Below are 21289 nucleotides of genomic sequence, written 5' to 3'. Positions count from 1 at the left end.
TTAAATTTTGATTTTTAATGTCAATAACGGCTGAATGCTTGCCCTTGGTCTTATAGGAATAAATAAATTTGGGACTGCTCTAGTTTTATTGTGTAAGTGTCATGCTACTATCACTTCCCTCAGCGTGGTTGATACCCATAAGAGGTCTTTGGTACTAAGTACATGGTAGTGCATTTTTTAGATTCTATTTATTGATCACATGTTCTTGGGTTTACTATTCTATTCTAATTATGTGTATTTTTATTGTGTTAGTCGGAAGAGTTTAATTTTGAGTACATGGCAGTGCATGTCCCCAAGAGCAACACTGCAACTTTTCATTTCTTCACAAAGAAATTACGGTACAACAATGATGCTGAGGAGGAGAATGCTTATGTCATAAGGAAGCAACTTAAGGTATATGATCCTATAATCCAATTCACTATTTACTTGATGGTTGGTCACTAGTCTGTAGGGAATGATAATTTGCTTTTCAACTAGCTAAATTCCTTTTGATGCAATGTGTTACTCTTATATGGATGAATGTTCTTAGTATGTATTTGGTAACCGTTATGCCTGTTGTATTGGAAGACATATTCAACTTCAACTCTAGTATATTATTCTATTAGAAAGCTCAAAAGAACTAAGTAAGAAGTATCCTATGGTGCTAGTTCTCATATAGATATGTTATAATTTCGTAGGACTTTGTCAAAAAGACACTTTCATACCTATTAACTTGGTCCACAATTACGTAAGCAGAACTTGAAAAATAATGTTATAATTTCGTAGCAAAAAAGCAGAACTTTGTCAGTATTGTTTTTCTTCCGCCCACTAATGCATACCGAGAAGGAAAGGTTAGTGAGTTTCTTTGCATTGGAATTTGAATTCTTTTTATATTTCCGTTATTTTTTGCTTTGATATTTTGGATTTTTTTGTGTTATTGATTATGGTTGATTGTTTTGTATCAGATATATGGTATTGATGCATCTTCTGGAGTTGCTGTTATGGCTTTAGGCATATCACCGGGGGATCATGTGTTGGACCTATGTGCCGCACCTGGTAGATATTTCTTTGCTTAATCATGTTTATAGTATCTGTCCTCTAAGAAGCTTGGATACATAGCACGCATATGATAGTATGATTCAAATACATGAATTCTAGTAATTTTAAGAAATTAAGATTCGATATGGCCAAGATAGGTTAACAAGTCTGTGAAGAGACGTTCACATTGTTAATTCTTTATAAGTACATAAATAAACATATCATTAGTCAACATATGATGATCATAATCTACAAAAAGGTATTTGTGAGCATACAAGTTGGGATAGTTTGTATTTGTTTTCAAGTTTGCGACCTTTTCAATTTCACTACATGTTGTTAACATGATGCTTCAAGTAGTACTTTCACAATGGCTGCGTGTTCAAAGTCCTATTGGATACGGTTCCAAACATACTTATAGCTACCTCGCCTATATAATCGTTATTCTTTCTACTATGAATGTGACATAAAAAACACAATTTTGTGTTTGTAATTAATCTGATGTAACCAAGATATACATATTGCAAAGATGTATCGTATCAACACAACATGTGTATATTGTTGGGAGGAATTATCGATGTCGTATCTTAGACGTATTGGTGGAATTTTTTAAAAGTGAATTAATAAAATTATTGGATACTTTTTGGGTACGTATCGGGAAAGTATCAAACACATTAGTTTTGGATACATGTTGGACACTGATACTTTGACATATTTGAAGTATACATGCTTCATAGTCTGTCCTGTTATTGTTTATAATGATGTTATAAAAATTGTTTTTGAGATTAAGACTTGATTTATTTCAGGGAAAACATATAGAAAACTTTTTATTCTAAATAAGAACATTTTTCAGGGATGCTTTTAGTTCAAAGAGCAGTTTTCTATATAATTATTTCAGTTTGCTAAACAAATCACATGATTATAATGGTTTTCTTTCAAATGTAATGTTTAGGTGCTAAACTTTGTATGATATTAGACCTTCTTGGTGATTCGGGCTCTGTAACTGGAGTTGATGCTGCAAGGCATCGGTTGGCAGCGTGTAGAACAATGCTGCAGAAGTATAAACTGGGTGATAGATGCCGGCTTTTTGTTGCTGATGGAACAACATTTTCAGTTATTCCTGAGGGGTTTCGTTCTGATTCAGAATCATGTTAGTGATGTTTAATCTTGGAATGTAATATTGAAATTTTAATATCATGCTTATTCATTAATCATTATTACCCAATTTTGAAATGTTTTCATTCTATCAAGTATTAAACAGACGAGTCTAGATCGGAAGAAAGAATGGACGTGTTCAAGGAGTGGACATCTAGAAGACCATGGAAAGAAAGGAAAAAAGCAAAGAAGTGTGCCACTCCACAAGTGGTGTCTAAGTCTCACCCTCCTGAACTCATATATTATGGACAGCATTCTGGAGTTATTGGTCTTACTAAAGGAGAATTATATAAGACTGTAGCTGAAAATGAGATTGCAGGCTATGGCTATGACAAAGTAACTACTGTATTACTTTGAATTCATTTTGCACAGTTCTTCATTGTCATTTACCCTTAAAAAGTTATCATTTGTTGGGATTTGATTCAGGTCCTTGTGGATGCAGAATGTACTCATGATGGTTCAGTTAAACATATTCAAAAGTTTGAACATTGGGGCTGGGTAACTCTTCAACGTCGTGTGCTGGATGCTGAGAGGACGGATAATTTACATGCTCTTCAGGCAAAGACTTGTTATTCTCTTGATCTATAATTTACATGCATACCTTTAGTCTTAAATATCATTTTGTTTTTAACTCACACACATACCTTTTGTATCTCACTACAGCTGAATCTTCTCGCCAATGGTTTCAGACTACTAAAAGTTGGAGGATCACTCGTCTATAGCACTTGCAGGTGTAGTGTCCTCAACAACGTAATCAAATAGATTGCGGGTATTTCATGTTGAGGTTTATGCGAGATACTCTTGCTTTGGGCCGATTAAAGATTCCCACCGATGTATGTATTTCTAACTTATGAGTTATTTTTATATTTACACATATCTCATATAATTAAATAGTTGGAATTAATTCAAAATATGTTATATTATTATGTAGTACTTTGATGAATTCAAGTGTGCATTTTATACAAAGGATCAAGTGGACGAAATCAAAGAGGAGTGGTGTCAATTCATGATAAAGCTCAATGTTTGTTCATAAATTTGTGTAATTAATGTGTACATTTGTAGTATATGTTATGACTTGTAAATGTGTACATAAATTTGTATATATTTTGATACATTTAAGGCAAAATTGGTTTGAATTGGTATATATATATATTTGTTAGCCAAAAATTGGTAGAAAAAAGGCCAAAATGGCATATATAAAATGTGATAATTGTCTTTCAAAATCTGGTTGAAAACAGGTAGAAATTCTGGTTTATAAACCTGGAAAAAATGTGGTTTAAAACAAAAGCTTCAAAAATTTTCGTATACCTTAGACAGCGCTTTTGTAAAAAGCGTTGTCTAAGGGGGGGATTAGAAAGCGCTTTAGGCAAAAGCGCTGTCTAAGGGGGGGGCTTAGACAACGCTTTTTGAAAAGCGCTGTCTAAGGTATACCTAAAAAAATTAAAATAGGAGGGTCTTAGAAAGCGCTTTTGGCCAAAGCGCTGTCTAAGGGGGTGGGGCTTAGACAGCACTTTTCAAAAGCGCTGTCTTAGGTATACCTAAAAAATTTAAAATAAGAGGGTCTTATAAAGCGCTTTTGACCAAAGCGCTGTCTAAGGGGGGGGGGGGGCTTAGACAGCGCTTTTAAGATTTAAAAAAGCGCTGTCTAAACCTATAGCAGCGGAGGTTTAGACAGCGCTTTAAAGCGCTGTCTATGGCTAAAAAAAGCGCTGTCTAAGGTCTTGTTTGTTGTAGTGACACAAGACGAGTCTTATACGTTGTGTGGTGGATGGATTCAAAAGGATTTTCCGTAAAATCGTGTTATCTTTGGCTTTCTGATCTGGTTAATGCATGTACCACAATTACCCATCATTGATAACAAGTTTTGAATGCCATTTGGAAATGGGTGGTAATATAGAGATTTTGATGATTGTAATTTATTTGACTGAAGCCATAATCCCTTATTTTATCTCTCAATGAAATAATAGTGCTGTAGCTTGTTTGATGGACAGAATACCCTTTTAATCCTTTTATATATTCCTTGCTTATATAAAAAAAATCATAATAACTCCAAAATAATATCTTTTTATAAACTGTCATAATATATATATATATATATATATATATATATATATATATATATATATATATATATATATATATATATATATATATATATATATATATATATATATATATATATATATATATATATATATATATATATAAACAAGAGATACTTTTACATTCGTTGAGGCATCATTTTTAGATCATAAATCTCTTTAGCCTTTGTACCATAAGAGATAATATATCAAAACTTATACATATGTAAACAATTAGTATAGTGCATAATTTTAAGTAAATTCTCCAAATTACAACTTAATAACTGATTGTTACTTTCAACCACCCACTTAAATTTCATGCACCTAACAATCTCAAGCAAATCAAATAAGTTTGCATTTGCTGATTTGGTTTTTGCCTCTGCTTGTATAATGAGACTGTCGCAAAAATGACCTTGTTGGAGTGCATGTCATTATTTGTAGCCATTCTCTTCATCACATTCTACATTATATGGAGACGCAACAAAAATGTTCTTATACCAAACTGGCCAATCATTGGCATGCTACCATCCGTTTTCCATAATCTATCCAATATTCACGATTTCGCAACATTAATATTGAAACTTCATGGAGGAACTTTTCATTTTAAAGGACCATGGCTCACAAACACTGCCAACATTATTTTCACTTGTGATCCCATGAATGTGCACCACATCCTCAGCAAGAATTTCATCAACTATGGGAAAGGATCTGATTTCCATGAGATATTTGAATTTCTTGGTATGGGTATTTTTAATTTGGATTCCAATGAATGGAAACAAGAAAGAACACTACTTCATTCATTGCTCAAAAGGAAAAACATTGAGATCATCCTTCAACAAAACATTCAAAAGAAGCTAGAAAATAGCCTATTACCATTTCTTGATCATGCATATAAAAGTGTACAAGTACTTGATTTACAAGATATTCTTGAAAGGTTCACCTTTGACATCACCTCTTCCTTTTTATTTGGATTGGATCCTAATTGTCTTGATCCTTACAAATTCAATGAATTAAAAGATATCGCTTGTTTAAAAGCTGTGTCTGAGATTGAGGAAGTGGCATTGTTCAGACACTCTATTCCAAAATGTATTTGGAAGTTACAAAGATGGCTGCAGATTGGTCCAGAGAAGAAGCGCAAGGTAGATGAAGAAAATATTTACCAATTCTTGCACAGATGTATAACTTATATCAAGGTTAATGAAGATGTGGATGAATCTCATTCTTGCTTTATAAAAGAATTAATGAGGGAAGGATTGGGAAAGGGGGAAAAGACTGAGAAGTATATTACAGACACTGCACTCAATCTCTTACTTGCAGGAAATGGAACAATTAGTTCAGGTCTGAGTTGGTTCTTTTGGCTTGTTTCAACTCATCCTATCGTGGAAGCTAAAATCATTCAAGAGATCAAAGATAACTATTTAGCTCAACAGGAGAATTCTATTACAAATTTAAGTATGGAAGACATTGATAAACTAGTGTATCTTCATGGAGCTATATGTGAAGCCTTAAGGCTTTATCCACCTGTTGCATTTCAGCACAAGTGTGCAGTCAAATCTGATGTACTACCTAGTGGAGACCATGTTAGGGAAAATACAAAGTTAATATCTTCTTTCTATGCAATGGGAAGGATGGAAGAAATATGGGGAGAGGATTGCTTGGAGTTTAAGCCAGAGAGATGGATATCAGATAATGGACAGATTATACATGTTCCATCTTACAAGTTCATAGCATTCAATGCGGGTCCAAGAAGTTGTATTGGAAAAGGTATTAGCTTTGTTCAAATGAAGATGGTAGCTGTTTGTATGTTATGGAAGTTTCACATACAGGTTGTGGAATCTCACACTGTAACTCCAAGGATTTCTATTGTTCTTCGTATGGAACATGGCCTTAAGGTGAATATCAGTAAAAGATGCATTTGATATAAGCATCATAATTCATTATGTGAAGTTATGATTATAGTATGACGCATGTTGTGTTATCTCCTTAATATGTCCGAGCTAAATAATGGTATGGGTATAAGGTCATGCTACTTTCCTGATGTGTGTTTAATTATTACATGAATTCATATTTTAATGTTTTCAATTGTGAATTTGTAATCAGGTTGGTTTAACCAGTTGTTCAGCATTTGTTTCATGTACAAACTATTTTTTAATTTCCCGTAGTATGCATTAAATATAACATAACTAGCATCTTACTAACAACTAACATTGATCTTAGTAAAACAAGTATTAGCTTAGAAAAAACTATTTTCCAACTATCTATATGATATACAATAGCTATTATCTAGTGAAATGGTGACTAGTGGAATCATGAAGGAGTGGAATGGTCACCAAAAATTGAAATCATTCGGTAGAGAGCAAGGTAGATGGGAAGAAGTTGTCATCTAGAGAAGTTGGAACACTACTGTCAATAACACATTTTATCATAGTTAGGAGAATGATTCCACTGCATATGGTGGCTCATAGTAAAGAAGGGTGTGATTCTAAGCATCCTCTTTACCACCCTGGGTTACTAGCTATGATAAAACTTTAGAAGTGCGTAACATACTACTACGGTTATATAAAACAAGAGTAGTAAAATGTCAGGTTAGGGGATCGATATCCAACACCTAAATTTTTGTGGAGTTCAATATATTTCATCACAGTTCTCTATTTCAACCATAGCGAAAGACTTAACGCATAATATTTCAATACGGTTTTAAATTCCAACCTTGGTAATATGCTTATTTAAGTTTATTATAATTTATGTGAAATATTTATTTCACCAAATGCTCACTACACATATAATATTTCATTCTGATTTAAAAATCAATAATATCGACAAACTATGTTATATTAGGAGAACAAATTACACCAATCAATATTGTACAAACTTTATTCAACCTCATTATCCACATTTATCTCTATAACGATTTTAACTTGTTTCAATGCTTTTAATTTTTATACTAACACTTCTTTTGCCTATAGTTCATTTAAAAAGATATTATTTACTTTAAAGACAAAATTAGAGGTGAAGGAAGTTATTTACTTTAAACACTTCTTTCGTACTACGTTTTTGAAAAACACTCGTTTTGACCCGTGCGCGACAACGGAGCAAATTGGCACCGTTGCCGAGGATTCTTGATTATATTAATCGTTTTTAGAGTCATAGGTTTAGTGTCTACGCGTCTAGGTCCTAGTTCCTCACGGTTCTGCCCAACTCGCGTTTTAGAGTCCAAAAAGTGAAAAAAATAGGTATTTGGGAAAATTGCGTCCAATTGAAAATCTGTTCCGACAATCTTGTGTAAAAAAATTCTCTGATCATAGAGTCGAAATTTGTTTTTCCAAATTCCTCTTTTTTCTATTTTTTATGAATTTTTTAATGTTTTCATAGAGTCGAAAAAAGTCTCAAAATTATATTTTTAAGTCATTAGATTAAATTCGGTGTCACTTTATTTTTCTGAATTTATTTTGATCAATTCCCTTCTTTGTGTTTGTTTTTTACTTTTAGGGACATTGTCGGCATTTTGAATATTGTTGTTGCATTGCTGTGCGTTAGTCCTGGCCACTAGGTCTCGCTGTTCTGAACTTGTTGCTTTTGATCCTGAAGTAGAGAGAACTTTGCACACACAACGTAGAGCAGTCCAGGCTAGTTCATCACCCACAATTGAGTCCGATTCTGAGTCCGACTATTTGCATAACTTATTTGCTTCTGATTCTGAACTTGTTTTTGAAATGGCTGACAATAGAACCTTAAGGCAATTGGCTGCACCTGATGTGAATTATAATGGCTTGTGTATTGAATATGATGATGTTGTTGTTCCTTTTGAATAAAAATCAGGTTTAATACACTTATTGCCCAAGTTTAGTGGTCTTGCAGGTGAGGATCCGCACAAACATTTGAAAGAATTCCAGGTGGTGTGTTATACACCATTGAAACCTGAAGGGATCACTGAAAATCACATTAAACTTCGAGCTTTTCCTTTTTCATTGTAGGGTGCAGCAAAGGATTGGATATATTATCTCGAGCCAAATTCAATTGCAAGCTGGAATGCCCTGAAGAAAGTGTTCTTAAAGAGATATTTTCCTGCCTCCAGAGCTGCCTCGATAAGAAAGGAGATTTGTGGTATTAGACAGAGTAATGATCATTGACCGAGTATTGGGAGAGATTCAAATACTTGGTATCCAGCTGCCCCCCAGCACCAGATCACCGAGCAACTACTTATCCAGTACTTTTATGAGGGTTTGACACCGATGGATAGGAACATTCTTGATGCTGCCAATGATGGAGCACTTTTTGATAAGACTCCAGCTGCTGCAAAAGTCCTTATCGAAAATATGTCCCTTAATTCCCAATAATTCACTACTAGAGACAATTCTGTGCAAAGCAAATGCGTGAATCAAATTCAGGGTTCTTCCAACAAAGCTTTAGAGACCAGAATTGACGAGCTCACTGCCTTAGTCAAACAGCTGGCAGTAGCAAAACCTCAAACAACAACAGTGTGTGGTATTTGTACTTCTCATGAGCACCCGACCGATACTTGTCCTATTCTGAGAGACGAGTCCATTACTGAACTGCCTCAAGCTTATGTAGCCAACCTTTACAATTAAAACAGGTACAATAATACTCCTGACCTGTCCACCAACAAATACCATCCCAATTGGAGGAACCATCCCAACCTTCGATATGGAAACCCATAACAGAACCCAACTCCAGTGGATGCCCCTGCACCTTCTGAACCATCCTTAAAAGATCTTGTCAAACAAATGGCCGCTAACAATTTCCAATTCCAACAAAGGACCGATTCTAGCATTCAGACCTTGAACACGCAAATGAGACAACTTGCTACTCAAATAAATAACATGCAAGCCCAAGGGTCGAACCAGCTTCCAGCCCAAACAGTTGTCAATCCAAGGGATTCTAATGCTAATGTGAGTGCGATTTCGTTGAGATCTGGAAAGGTTACAGAAACAACCCCTGAAAAAAATAAAAAAATTATTGAGGTAACATCTAAACCTGAACCTACTCCATCTGAATCTGTTTCATCTGAAGAAATTAAAGAAAAAGAGTATGTGCCACCAGTCCCCTTCCCACATAGAGTTCTGAAAAATAAAAGAATTGAGGAGGGAGACAAGGAAAGAGAGATGTTGGATGTTTTTAGAAAAGTTGCGGTAAATATTCCGCTTCTTGAGGTAATTAAACAAGTTCCTAAGTATGCAAAGTTTCTGAAGGATTTGTGTACAAATAAGAGGAGGATTAAAGGAACTGAGAGAGTTAACTTGGGAAGAAATATTTATGCTTTTATTCAGCCCAAACCTTCATCTGAAAAAGTTACAGGCGTGAAAAATGTTTCAACCATCACTCAGCTCTTGCCACAAAAGCAGAAGGATCCGAGAACTTTTACTGTCCCTTGTACCATCGGGGATAGTAAATTCGAGAGTTGCATGCTTGATTTGGGAGCGGGAATTAATGTTATGCCTACTTCTATTTACAATAACCTTAATCTTGGTCCTTTGTAGCATACAGGTCTGATCGTCCAACTGGCGAACAGGAGCAATGCACGCCCGACTGGCGTAGTGGAAGATGTCCTTGTCAAAGTTAACGATTTAATTTTTCCTGCAGATTTTTTACATTCTGGAAACTGAAGAAGAGACTAAGACAAGCAGAGCTCCCATCATTTTAGGAAGACCGTTCATGAAAACGGCGAAGACTAAAATTGTTGTTGACGATGGAACCATGTCCATGGAATTTGGTGACATTGTCGAAAAATTTAACATTTTCGATACCATGAAACACCCCTTGGAAGAGCATTCTGTTTTTCATATGGAATTGATATCTTAGCTGCGTGAGGACACTTGTTCTGATTTATTTTCACTTGATTTTCCATCTTTATCTGGTTTCGATGATATTTACTCATGTGTTGATTGTACTGACACTAACCTTTGTGTTGTGTGTGCTGAGATTGATGCTGCCTTGCAGCCTGATACATCTCCTACAGGTGAAGTTGTTGCCAATGACGTTGTTTTTGCAGTTGATGCTCTTGACATCCTGGCTTCCCCAAGCATTCCATCCATCGAGCAACCCCCGTCTTCAGAGCTGAAACAACTCCCTGAAAACCTGAAATACGCTTATTTGGAGACTAATGCAAAACTCCCTGTTATTATTTCTTCTAACCTTGATTTCCATCAAGAAGACAAGCTTTTGCAGGTTTTAAAGAAGCACAAGAAGGCAATCGGGTGGACATTATCCGACCTCCCAGGTATTAGTCCGTCGATGTGCATACACAAGATATTACTTGAGGACGAAGCGAAAATAGCAAGGCAGCCCCAAAGGAGGCTTAATCATTTGATTCTTGATGTTGTGAAGAAGGAGGTAACCAAACTCTTGCAAGCAGGTGTCATTTATCCTATCTCTGATAGTAAATGGGTAAGCCCAGTGCAGGTTGTACCTAAGAAATCAGGACTCATAGTGGTAAAAAATGAAAAGAATGAACTTTTTCCCACTAGAGTTCAATACAGTTGGAGAGTTTGTATTGATTACAAGAGATTGAACCAGGCTACGAGAAAGGATCATTTTCCTTTGTCGTTCATTGACCAAATGCTTGAACGGCTTGCCGGTAAATCACATTATTGTTTTCTTGATGGTTTTTTAGGTTACTTTTAGATTCATATTACACCGGAAGATCAAGAGAAGACCACTTTTACTTGTCCCTTCGGTACTTTTTCTTAACGGAGGATGCCTTTTGGTCTTTGCAATGCTCCTGGCACTTTCCAGCGATGCATGATTAGCATTTTTTCTGATTTCATTGAAAATTGCATGGAAGTCTTTATGGACAATTTCACTGTCTATGGTTCCTCTTTTGATGCATGCTTGAGTAGTTTAAGCTTGATTTTAGAAAGATGCATCGAAACTGATCTCGTTTTAAATTATGAAAAATGCCACTTTATGGTTGATCGGGGAATTGTATTGGGTCACATGATTTCAGAAAAAGGAATTTCTGTTGACCCTGTTAAAATAGATGAGATTTCTACATTGCCTTACCCTTCTTGCGTTCGCGAGATTCATTCTTTTCTTGGTCATGCAGGTTTTTACAGGCGTTTCATCAAGGATTTCAGCAAGATAGCTCTTCCGCTTTCTAACTTGTTGAAGAATGATGTCACTTTCAACATTGATGACAAATGCAAACAAGCGTTTGACTTCTTGAAGAAAGCATTTACCTCCGCTCCCATAATCCAGCCACCGGACTGAACCCTCCCTTTTGATATTATGTGTGATGTGTCTAATTATGTTGTTAGGGCTTTCCTTGCACAAAGGGTTGACAGGGCTTCCCATGTTGTTTACTATGCTTCTAGAACTTTAGATTCTGCATAATCAAATTACACTACGACTGAAGAAGAACTGCTAGTTATTGTTTTTGCTCTTGATAAATTCAGATCATATTTGCTAGGTTCTAAGGTTGTTGGTTTTACTGACCATGCAACATTAAAGTACTTGTTGAAGAAGCCGGATGCAAAACCGAGATTGATTCGGTGGATGTTATTGCTCCAAGAATTTAATGTAGAGATTAAAGACAAAAGTGGAGCTGAGAACTTAGTGGCTGACCACTTGAGAAGGATAGAGAGGGATGCAGATCTTTTTCCTATTCAGGATGACTTTCCTGATGAGCAGCTTTTTCTTTTGCATGGGATTACAACTTGGTTTGCTAACATTGTTAATTTTCTTGTTGCTGGTGTTTTTCCTACAGGTGCTTCTAGATCATAGATTCACAAACTCAAGAGTGATGCCTGTAACACCCCGATTAAAATAAGAGAATTATTTAATTGAGTTAATATTATTGTATTAATTTAATTAAATAAAGTTGAATTATTGGATTATTATTATTATTATTATAGATGTTATTTATTTTAATAATAATTAAATAAATAAAATAAATGGAATATGAAGAGTGGGAGGGTAAAAGTGGAATTTGGATAAAAAGAGGCCAAAGTGAGAACTTAGGGTGTTCTCACGTATTGTTGCCTCAGAGTCAGAAGAGGGGAGAAACGCTGAAGAGAAAGAGAAGGAAGAGGAAAAGGCCAAAGATTGCTCAGAGCTTCCTTCAATCCAAAGAGGTAAGGGGTCTGAACCTTATTAAACGATAATATGCGAGCAATTTCATGATATCTGTTGGATTATCGATGGATTTTGGGGATTTTTGGGGGATTGGGAAAGTTGGGGTTTTGATGGAAAATCCTCCGATTCGTGAGTTTCGTTGAGTTATATGCTTTATAATCGAAGTATGTTGTGTATGTATGACTGTTAAATATTGATATTGGGTTGTTAGCTGTGGAGTATGAGTTATGGCAAGTAGAGAAGCAAAGCTGCGCTAGGTTCTGTAGCAGAGGGCTTCTGTTCGCGCGCGATTCGCGGCGCGAAGCCCAGTTCGCGGCGCGAACTGGGCAGAATCCAGAGGAGTTCTGGAACGCACCGTTCGCGGTGCGAACCCTGCTGCGCGGCGCGAACTGTGCTGTGCAGAAGTTGATGTTGGCGAGTTTTGGGTACGTCGAGTTGCGATACTCTTAGTAAGTCGCTGTAATTGTATTATAAACAATTAATAGTGATTATATGATTGTGTATGAGGTGTTTATGATGATGAGATGTTGAATTTACGTGTTTAGTTATAAATGTGTTATGTAACGATGTGATATCGTTGTAATATTGTTGTTGTTTTGTTGAGTTGTGTGTCATGTTATTAATGATGATGATAACATGACTAGATGATGCTGTTGTTGCTATGTTGATTATGATGCGTGTTTGATGTGCATGCATTCATGAAAGGCCGATGCCTAGTGATGAACGGACTGAGTTCCAATGATGTTGTTGACTCCGGGCTTGTTGAGAGGCTTGGTTCCTTGCGGGGAACTCGGATTCTATGGTGATGAATCTGGGAGTGGTGATCCTGTAGTTGGTCACAAAATGGGTATACCGAGTCGTGTTGAGTCATGCATGGGTGTGTGCATTGCATTTGATATGTTGTTTTGTTGATGTTCATGAGTATGATGATTATGATGATTATGATGAGCTGTGTTGGCATATGTGAAATATAATTATGGTTATATTTCTGTCGTTATATTATTATTTAATAATGTAATTCTCACCCCTTCTGCATGTGTTTATGTTCATCTATGATGAGCAATGTGCAGATAAAGCGGAGTAGATATTGTTGAGGTTCCAGGAATAAGTGTAGAGTTATTCTACAGAGTCGAGTCAAATGCTTTGGTCATGTGACACCGGGATTATGGGATTCGATAGATAATATATTATTATTTACGTTGTTTATGATGACTAATGTTGAGATGTTTTGTTGAAATAATGTTGAAACATTATTATGAATTGTTATATGATGAATTATAATATTTGTGTTGTTGTCCGCTGCGAAGTTTTAAATATTGAATAATATAGGTTGTGTTGAGATTTAATAAGTGTTATGTTGTAAGGAATGTAAACTCTTCTACATGTTGTACTCTGATAATATAATTAAATATGTCGTTCGGGTAGAAGGGTGTTACATTAGTGGTATCAGAGCATGGTCAGTCCAGTCGAGTCATAAGGTGATGTTTTCCCTGTTGGTCGATTAGTGTAAATGACACTGTCGATATTTAACGGTTGTAGTGGTGTTGTGCAGAGTATGGCTGGAGAAAATGACCGTGCGATTGTTGAGGCTTTGGCTGCTATGGCGCAGGTTATGCAGGCGCAGCAGAATCCGCCGGTCGACGAGTTTAAGAATTTGGGAAGGTTTCTGAAGAATAACCCTCCTACATTCAAAGGGCGCTATGATCCAGATGGTGCTCAGATTTGGCTGAAGGAAATTGAGAAGATTTTCCGGGTGATGACGTGTACTGAAGCACAGAAGGTGCAGTTTGGTACGCATATGTTATCTGAAGAGGCTGAAAACTGGTGGGATAACACTCGCCAGAGAATTGCAGTACCAGGTGCTGAGATGACTTGGGAAAGGTTCAAGACGGCCTTTCTGGAGAAATATTTTCCTGCTGATGTGCGATGTAAGAAGGAGATGGAATTTCTAGAACTGAAGCAGGGTAACATGTCTGTTGCTGATTACGCTTCGAAGTTTGAGGAGCTGGTGCAGTATTGTCCTCATTATAATAATGCTGATGCTGAGGAATCCAAGTGTGTCAAGTTTGAGAACGGGTTGCGTCCCGAGATCAAACAAGGCATTGGGTATCAGGAGATTCGTAGATTTCCTACACTGGTTAATAAGTGCAGGATATTTGACGAAGATAGCAAGGCTAGGACTGCTCACTACAAGAGTCTTAGTGAGAAGAAGAATAAGGATCGTGGTAGTCCTTATGCATCTCCGAATGGTAAAGGTAAGCAGAAAGTGGTAGATGCGAAGAAGCCAAGTGGGGGAGGATCTCCCATAGCTGGTAAATGTTTCAAGTGTGGCGAGCCAGGCCACCGTGCTGATAGCTGTACCAAGAAAGTGCTGAGATGTTTCCGATGCGGTCAGGCTGGTCATAGAGTTACTGAATGTAAGGATGCTGGTCCGACATGTTTTAATTGTGGCGAGAAAGGTCATATCAGTTCGTAGTGCTCGAAACCGAAGAAAGCGGCTACTGCAGCTCATACTACTGGTAGGGTGTTTGCTCTGAGTGGGACTGAAGCTCCTAAAGAAGACAATCTGATTAAAGGTACTTGCTTGATTAATAATGTTGAATTGCTTGCTATTGTTGACACTGGTGCTACCCATTCGTTTATTTCGTATGAGTGTGCGACCAGGATTGGTGTGATTATGTCGTCCCTAGGCGGAAGCATGGTGATAGATACTCCTGCTAATGGTTCGGTGAGAACTTCTGTTGTCTGTCGAGGTTGTCATTTGACGATCTTTGAGAGAGGGTTCGTGGTTGATTTGGTGTGCTTGCCCTTGCACCAAATTGATATTATTCTGGGAATGAATTGGCTAGAATTCTATGGCGTGTTTATCAACTGCTATAGGAAGACGGTGCGGTTTTCTGAAGTTGGTGAGAATGATGAGGCAAGATTTCTATCTGCTAGGCAGGTGGGGGAATTTGTGAAAGATGAAGCTCAGATATTCGCTTTATTTGCGTCTCTGCAAGCGGATAGGAAAGTGGTGAGTGTAGATTTGCCTGTTGTCTGTGAATTTCAGGATGTGTTTCCGGAGGATGTAAGTGAATTACCTCCAGAACGTGAAGTCGAATTTGCCATTGACTTAGTACCAGGTACGAGTCCAGTGTCGATGTCTCCTTATAGAATGTCGGCAACTGAATTAGTTGAATTGAAGAAGCAACTTGAGGAATTGCTTGAGAAGAAGTTTGTGCGTTCAAGTGTTTCTCCTTGGGGTGCACCAGTATTGTTAGTGAAGAAGAAAGAAGGTACGATGAGGTTGTGTGTTGATTATCGGCAGTTGAATAAGGTGACTATCAAGAATCGGTATCCATTGCCGAGGATTGATGATCTGATGGACCAGTTGGTTGGAGCTCATGTCTTCAGTAAGATTGATTTGCGGTCGGGTTATCATCAGATCCGAGTAAAGTCAGATGATATGGCGAAGACTGCTTTCCGTACGAGGTATGGTCATTATGAATACACTGTGATGCCGTTCGGTGTGTCTAATGCTCCAGGTGTGTTTATGGAATATATGAATCGTATATTTCATCCGTACCTTGATAATTTTGTTGTGGTGTTCATAGATGATATATTGATATATTCTAAGACGGAAGAAGAGCATGCAGGACATCTGAGAATTGTTTTGCAGGTGTTAAGAGAAAAGAAATTATACGCAAAGTTATCTAAATGTGAGTTCTGGTTGAAAGAAGTGAGTTTCCTTGGCCATGTGATTTCGAGTGGTGGGATTTCTGTTGATCCTGCTAAAGTTGATGCTGTATTACAGTGGGAGACTCCGAAGTCTGCTACTGAGATACGCAGTTTTCTGGGGTTAGCTGGTTATTATCGCAGATTTATTGAGGGCTTCTCTAAGTTGGCATTGCCGTTGACGCAGTTGACTAAGAAGGGTCAAGTGTATGTGTGGGATGCAGCTTGTGAAGCGAGTTTTGTTGAGTTGAAGAAGCGGTTGACCAGTGCTCCAGTGTTGATCTTGCCTAATCCTGGTGAGTCTTTCGTTGTTTATTGTGATGCTTCTTTGATGGGTCTTGGTGGTGTTTTGATGCAGAACGGTAAAGTCGTAGCTTATGCTTCTAGACAGTTGAAAGTTCATGAGAGGAATTATCCTACGCATGATCTAGAACTTGCAGCTGTTGTATTTGTGTTGAAAATGTGGAGGCATTATCTGTATGGTTCCAGATTCGAAGTGTTCAGTGATCACAAGAGTCTGAAGTATCTGTTTGATCAGAAAGAGTTAAATATGAGGCAGAGAAGGTGGTTAGAATTACTGAAAGATTTTGACTTTGAATTGAGTTATCACCCCGGTAAGGCTAATGTAGTTGCAGATGCGCTAAGTAGGAAGTCTCTACATATGTCTATGATGATGGTTCGGGAGCTTGAGTTAATTGAACAGTTCCGTGATATGAGTTTGGGTTGTGAAGTTTCCGCTGACAGTGTAAAGTTGGGTATGCTGAAGTTGACTAGTGGAATTATGGAAGATATTCGGAATGGCCAGCAAGTTGATGTCGCTCTAGTTGATCATATTACTATGGTTAACCAGGGTAATGGTGGTAATTTTGAGATTGATGGGAATGGCATCCTGCGATTTAAAGGTAGAGTTTGTGTTCCTGAGGTGTCTGAATTGAAAAAGAGTATTCTTGAAGAGGGCCATAGGAGTGGATTGAGCATCCATCCAGGTGCAACTAAAATGTATCAAGACTTGAAGAAATTGTTTTGGTGGGCTGGTATGAAAAGAGATGTTGCTAAGTTTGTGTATGCCTGTTTGACTTGTCAGAAGTCAAAGATTGAACATCAGAAACCGGCAGGTGTGATGCAACCTTTGAAGATTCCTGAATGGAAGTGGGATAGCATTTCCATGGATTTTGTGACGGGATTGCCGAGGACAGTGAAAGGTAATGATTCTATTTGGGTGATTGTGGATCGATTGACTAAGTCGGCGCATTTCTTGCCGATGAAGATTAATCACTCTCTAGAGAAGTTGGCAGAGTTGTATATTGAGGAGATAGTGAGGCTGCATGGTATTCCATCAAGTATTGTGTCTGATAGAGATCCCAGATTTACTTCTAGATTTTGGGAAAGTTTGCAGAAAGCGTTGGGGACTAAGTTGAGGTTGAGTTCAGCTTATCATCCTCAGACTGACGGTCAGACTGAAAGAACTATCCAATCCTTGGAGGATTTGTTGAGAGCTTGTGTGTTGGAGCAGAGTGGTTCTTGGGATAGTTATTTGCCGTTGGTGGAGTTTACTTATAACAATAGTTTTCATGCTAGTATCGGTATGGCTCCATATGAAGCATTGTATGGTAGGAGGTGTAGAATTCCATTGTGTTGGTATGAATCAGGTGAGAGTGTTGTACTCGGACCTGAGATTGTGCAGCAGACGACTGAAAGGGTTAAGATGATTCAGGAGAAAATGAAGATCTCTCAGAGTCGTCAGAAGAGTTATCATGATAAGAGGAGAAAGGCACTTGAGTTCCAAGAGGGAGATCACGTGTTCTTAAGAGTTACTCCGACGACAGGTGTGGGTAGAGCTTTAAAGTCTAAAAAGCTTACTCCGAGGTTTGTGGGTCCGTATCAGATTTTGAAGAGGGTTGGGGAAGTGGCGTATCAGATAGCTTTACCGCCGTCGCTTTCTAATCTACATGATGTGTTTCATGTATCTCAGTTGAGAAAATATATTGCGGATCCTTCGCATGTTGTTCAGTTGGATGATATCCAGGTGAGGGATAATTTGACCGTTGAGGTGTTGCCAATTCGGATAGATGACCGAGAAGAGAAGACCCTGAGAGGTAAGAAGATTGCTCTAGTGAAAGTTGTTTGGGTAGGTCCAGCTGGTGAGAGCTTGACTTGGGAGCGTGAAGATCAGATGAAGGAGTCGTATCCTGCTTTATTTGCTTGAGGTATGTTTTCGAGGACGAAAACTCTTTTAGTGGGGGAGAGTTGTAACACCCCGATTAAAATAAGAGGATTATTTAATTGAGTTAATATTATTGTATTAATTTAATTAAATAAAGTTGAATTATTGGATTATTATTATTATTATTATAGATGTTATTTATTTTAATAATAATTAAATAAATAAAATAAATGGAATATGAAGAGTGGGAGGGTAAAAGTGGAATTTGGATAAAAAGAGGCCAAAGTGAGAACTTAGGGTGTTCTCACGTATTGTTGCCTCAGAGTCAGAAGAGGGGAGAAACGCTGAAGAGAAAGAGAAGGAAGAGGAAAAGGCCAAAGATTGCTCAGAGCTTCCTTCAGTCCAAAGAGGTAAGGGGTCTGAACCTTATTAAACGATAATATGCGAGCAATTTCATGATATCTGTTGGATTATCGATGGATTTTGGGGATTTTAGGGGGATTGGAAAGTTGGGGTTTTGATGGAAAATTCTCCGATTCGTGAGTTTCGTTGAGTTATATGCTTTATAATCGAAGTATGTTGTGTATGTATGACTGTTAAATATTGATATTGGGTTGTTAGCTGTGGAGTATGAGTTATGGCAAGTAGAGAAGCAAAGCTGCGCTAGGTTCTGTAGCAGAGGGCTTCTGTTCGCGCGCGATTCGCGGCGCGAAGCCCAGTTCGCGGCGCGAACTGGGCAGAATCCAGAGGAGTTCTGGAACGCACCGTTCGCGGCGCGAACCCTGCTGCGCGGCGCGAACTGTGCTGTGCAGAAGTTGATGTTGGCGAGTTTTGGGTACGTCGAGTTGCGAGACTCTTAGTAAGTCGCTGTAATTGTATTATAAACAATTAATAGTGATTATATGATTGTGTATGAGGTGTTTATGATGATGAGATGTTGAATTTACGTGTTTAGTTATAAATGTGTTATGTAACGATGTGATATCGTTGTAATATTGTTGTTGTTTTGTTGAGTTGTGTGTCATGTTATTAATGATGATGATAACATGACTAGATGATGCTGTTGTTGCTATGTTGATTATGATGCGTGTTTGATGTGCATGCATTCATGAAAGGCCGATGCCTAGTGATGAACGGACTGAGTTCCAATGATGTTGTTGACTCCGGGCTTGTTGAGAGGCTTGGTTCCTTGCGGGGAACTCGGATTCTATGGTGATGAATCTGGGAGTGGTGATCCTGTAGTTGGTCACAAAATGGGTATACCGAGTCGTGTTGAGTCATGCATGGGTGTGTGCATTGCATTTGATATGTTGTTTTGTTGATGTTCATGAGTATGATGATTATGATGATTATGATGAGCTGTGTTGGCATATGTGAAATATAATTATGGTTATATTTCTGTCGTTATATTATTATTTAATAATGTAATTCTCACCCCTTCTGCATGTGTTTATGTTCATCTATGATGAGCAATGTGCAGATAAAGCGGAGTAGATATTGTTGAGGTTCCAGGAATAAGTGTAGAGTTATTCTACAGAGTCGAGTCAAATGCTTTGGTCATGTGACACCGGGATTATGGGATTCGATAGATAATATATTATTATTTACGTTGTTTATGATGACTAATGTTGAGATGTTTTGTTGAAATAATGTTGAAACATTATTATGAATTGTTATATGATGAATTATAATATTTGTGTTGTTGTCCGCTGCGAAGTTTTAAATATTGAATAATATAGGTTGTGTTGAGATTTAATAAGTGTTATGTTGTAAGGAATGTAAACTCTTCTACATGTTGTACTCTGATAATATAATTAAATATGTCGTTCGGGTAGAAGGGTGTTACAATGCCAAATATTATGTTTGGGATTATCCATATCTTTGGAAGTTTGGTAGTGATCAGGTAATTAGGTGATGTATCCTCGACTATGAGATTGAATCCATTTTGAAATATTCTCATGCATCTCAAGTCGACGGACACTTTGGTCCACAAAGGACTGCAAGAAAATTCCTTGATTCAAGTTTCTATTGGCCAACTATTTTTAAGAATGCTTATGAGACTTACCGCACTTGTAAAGAGTTCCAGATAACAGGTACAAACATCACTCGCAAGAGTGAAATGCCTCAGCAGCCTATGCTTTTATGTGAGGTATTTGATGTATGGGCAATCGACTTCATGGGTCCCTTTCCTATATCATTTGATTATGTTTCAAAGTGGGTGGAAGCTATCCCCACTAGGACTAATGATTCTAGAGTTGTTGCAGATTTTGTCAGGTCTAATATCTTTTGCAAGTTTGGAATACCACGAGCTATCATAAGTGACCAAGGCACTCATTTCTATAACCGCACCATGGAAGCTTTGCTCCGAAAGTATGAAGTTGTGCATAGAGTCTCTACTGCATATCACCCACAAACTAATGGGCAAGCTGAGATCTCAAATAGAGAGATCAAACAGGTTTTAGAGAAAATGGTGCAGCCAAACAGGAAGGACTGGAGCCGTCGTCTAGAAGACGCACTTTGGGCCCAAAGAACAGCTTTCAAGACACCCATTGGGATGTCTCCTTATCGACTTGTTTTTGGTAAGGCATGTCATCTTCCTGTTGAGATAGAACACCATGCTTATTGGGCAATGCAAAGTTGTAATTTGGAGATGCAACAAGCAGGTATTGAAAGAAAACTCAAATTACAACAGTTGGAAGAGCTTAGACTAGAGGCTTATGAAAGCTCTAGGATTTATAAAGAGAAAACTAAGCACTTCCATCATAAAATGATTTCTAGGAAGGAATTTTTTATGGGCCAACAGGTTTTACTGTTTAACTCCCGCCTTAAGCTTATGGCTGGGAAACTTCGATCCAAATGGATTGACCTTTTTGTTATTACTAATGTTTCCCCTTATGGTGCAGTAGAAATAAAAAGTGCAGGTACTAACAAGACTTTCAAATTCAATGGACAACACTTGAAGATATTCCATGAAAGTTCAATGACCGAAGATGTCAACATAGAGGAGCTTTCTTTGGAAGCACCTAACTACCCTGCAACTTGATTAGGGAGTTTTTCTTTCCTTCTC

The 21289-nt window shown here is 37.6% G+C and overlaps 2 protein-coding genes across 2 annotated transcripts; both read left to right on the top strand.

Annotated features, from left to right (window-relative positions):
• The first annotated feature begins 810 nt into the window (after positions 1-810).
• On the top strand, positions 811-2782 carry LOC127095020 (rRNA (cytosine-C(5))-methyltransferase NOP2C). The gene is made up of 5 exons (XM_051033771.1): positions 811-834; positions 945-1035; positions 1967-2164; positions 2276-2505; positions 2596-2782. The coding sequence occupies exons 1-5, from the start codon at positions 811-813 to the stop codon at positions 2755-2757; spliced, it is 705 nt and encodes a 234-aa protein (XP_050889728.1). The 3' UTR covers positions 2758-2782.
• Positions 2783-4617: 1835 nt separating this feature from the next.
• Positions 4618-6402, top strand: LOC127092172 (alkane hydroxylase MAH1). The gene has a single exon (XM_051030996.1). The coding sequence runs from the start codon at positions 4658-4660 to the stop codon at positions 6167-6169; it is 1512 nt and encodes a 503-aa protein (XP_050886953.1). The 5' UTR covers positions 4618-4657; the 3' UTR covers positions 6170-6402.
• Positions 6403-21289: the final 14887 nt, after the last annotated feature.

This window comes from Lathyrus oleraceus, chromosome 6 (genome assembly GCF_024323335.1).
Source record: "Lathyrus oleraceus cultivar Zhongwan6 chromosome 6, CAAS_Psat_ZW6_1.0, whole genome shotgun sequence".
Lineage (NCBI taxonomy): Eukaryota > Viridiplantae > Streptophyta > Magnoliopsida > Fabales > Fabaceae > Lathyrus > Lathyrus oleraceus.
This window is presented reverse-complemented; position numbering and strand designations above follow the sequence as displayed.